Here is a 2035-nt window from a genome sequence, read left to right as displayed (position 1 = left end):
CAGAGTCACAGGTCTAGAATGTCCATGGCCCTCTCTGCAGGCTCAGTGGCCAGGCTTCATGGGTGTTTCTTTGTCTGGAGGAAATAATGATAGAGGGTGAACAGTGGGATGGTCCTTGAAAGGCACAGAACCTTTCTACTGTCTGCAGGCCATGAGGGGGGCGCTTATGCCCCCTGGCACCGACATGCGGTGCGGAGGCTCTTCCGGAAGCTGTGATCCAGGAAGGCATAGAGGAAGGGGTTGAGGCAGGAGCTGGTGTAGCTGAGGCTGGTGACCACATAGGAGACAATGATGACCAGCGGTGTCTGGGGCAAGTCTGTGGTCAGGGCCACAATTGAGGCCAGGTGGAAGGGCGTCCAGCAGAACAGGCCCACGGCCAGCACGGCCAGGACCAGGAGGCTCACCTTCCGCTTGGCCTTGCCCAGAGCCTTGGCTCCGGAGTGGAGCCGCAGGGCCCTTAGCCTCCGCAGCAGGTCTGCGTAGAGCACGCAGAGGGTGCACATGGGCACCACGAAGCCCAGCACCAGCGTGTAGATGCGGCTTGCCTGGAACCAGGCCCTCTCGGGCCGCGGGAAACTCAGCCCACAACTTGTGACCTGCAGCTCATTGTTGTACACGCCTGCGAAGGTAAGGAAGGGCAGCACTGCGACTGTGACACCCAGCCAGACGCACAGGCTGGCGACCTTCGCCCTGCGGACGGTGCGCCGGGGCATGCGGCGGGAGCGTGCCGTGGCCAGAACCACCAGGTAGCGGTCTATACTCATGGCGGCCAGGAAGTAGACACTGGAGAAGATGTTGCAGTGGTCAATGGCCAGCACCAGCTTGCAGAGCACCTCCCCAAAGGGCCAGCGCTGCAGCAGGTGCTCAGCAATATTGGTGGGCAGCACCAGCGTGAAGAGCCCGTCGGCGATGGCCAGGTTCAGGATGAACACGTGGGTCACTGTCTTCATCTTGGGAGCCCTCAGGATCACACAGATGACGGCTGCGTTGCCCACCAGCCCCACGGCACAGATGACAGAGTATACCACCGGCAGCAGCACGTAGAGGGCAGGCAGCGGCTCGGGGAAGGTGGCATTGTGTCTGGTGCCATTGTCCCATGAGAGGCCGGTGCCTGTGCTACCTGGGCAGGGGGAGTTTGTGCTTTCCAGGCCTTCCAGCCCGCTGGCCTCCATCATGGGGCGAGGCCGTAACGGTTTGTGACCTGGAAGGTGGGAGGTGCTTCCAAGCTGGGGTTCTGGGCAGGGGCCTCCTTGGGCTGGATCTTGAGAAAGAAAGAACCAGAATCTCTGGGACCTGACTGTCAGCTTGGAACAACAGGTGCCTCAAGTTTTCTGGCTGAGGCTGTGGCCCCTTTGCCAGGGTCATGGGCACATGGGATCTCTCTCCACCCTGTCCAGTGGCCTCAGAGAGCTTGGGCGGGTGCTGGGGATACCTTCTCCTGGGCAGCGCTTCTAGCTGATCAAGCTCCCTCCCCAAGCCCCTTCCCTGTTGCAGAGGCTGCCAATAACCCTTCTGGGAAGGGCGGTCTCTGATCTGCCTCCACCCCAGCCCCTGCTGACCACATCCCTCAGAAGGGGAGGGCTTGGGTTTGCCCCCAACCCCAGCCCCTGTCCCAGCCACACCCAGAAGCACAAGCTACTCAAGGCAGGCCTTTGGAAAATGCACCTCCCAGTATACCCCTGGCCCCCTTGGATGGGGAGTCCTGGAGCGGTACCCTCCCAGTCACACTGTAGACCCTCCATGTGTGGCCATCTGCACTTTTACTCACTGACCTGTTCGGAGACACGTGGCTGGAAGTTGGTGTCCTTGGTGGGCACTGGTGGTGGCCAGCTCAGGCAGCGTCAAGGGTGGACGGGGGAGGTGTGGCTTCCACCAATGGACCCCAGTCAGGGTCCCAGACCGTCCTTAATCACCTGGGGAGTTTTCAGGACCTGCTCACTGGCAGCCTCAGCAGTAACTGGCTTCCCGCAAGGTTTCTAGCCCGTTGGCAGCGCAGCGCTGCTGCATCAGTGAGGGAGAGAGGGAGGGAGGGCAA

At 61.3% G+C, this 2035-nt stretch overlaps 1 protein-coding gene across 1 annotated transcript; it reads right to left on the bottom strand.

Moving 5' to 3' along the window:
* Positions 1-164: 164 nt before the first annotated feature.
* On the bottom strand, positions 165-1175 carry NPBWR2 (neuropeptides B/W receptor 2). Its single transcript, XM_010836534.1, has one exon. It carries the CDS (start codon positions 1173-1175, stop codon positions 165-167), a length of 1011 nt encoding a protein of 336 aa, XP_010834836.1.
* Positions 1176-2035: the final 860 nt, after the last annotated feature.

The sequence above is a fragment of the Bison bison genome, unplaced genomic scaffold (assembly GCF_000754665.1).
Source record: "Bison bison bison isolate TAMUID 2011002044 unplaced genomic scaffold, Bison_UMD1.0 scf7180017864063, whole genome shotgun sequence".
NCBI classification, from domain to species: Eukaryota; Metazoa; Chordata; class Mammalia; order Artiodactyla; family Bovidae; genus Bison; species Bison bison.
The sequence above is the reverse complement of the archived record's forward strand: the minus strand, read 5'-3'. Positions and strand labels throughout refer to the sequence as shown.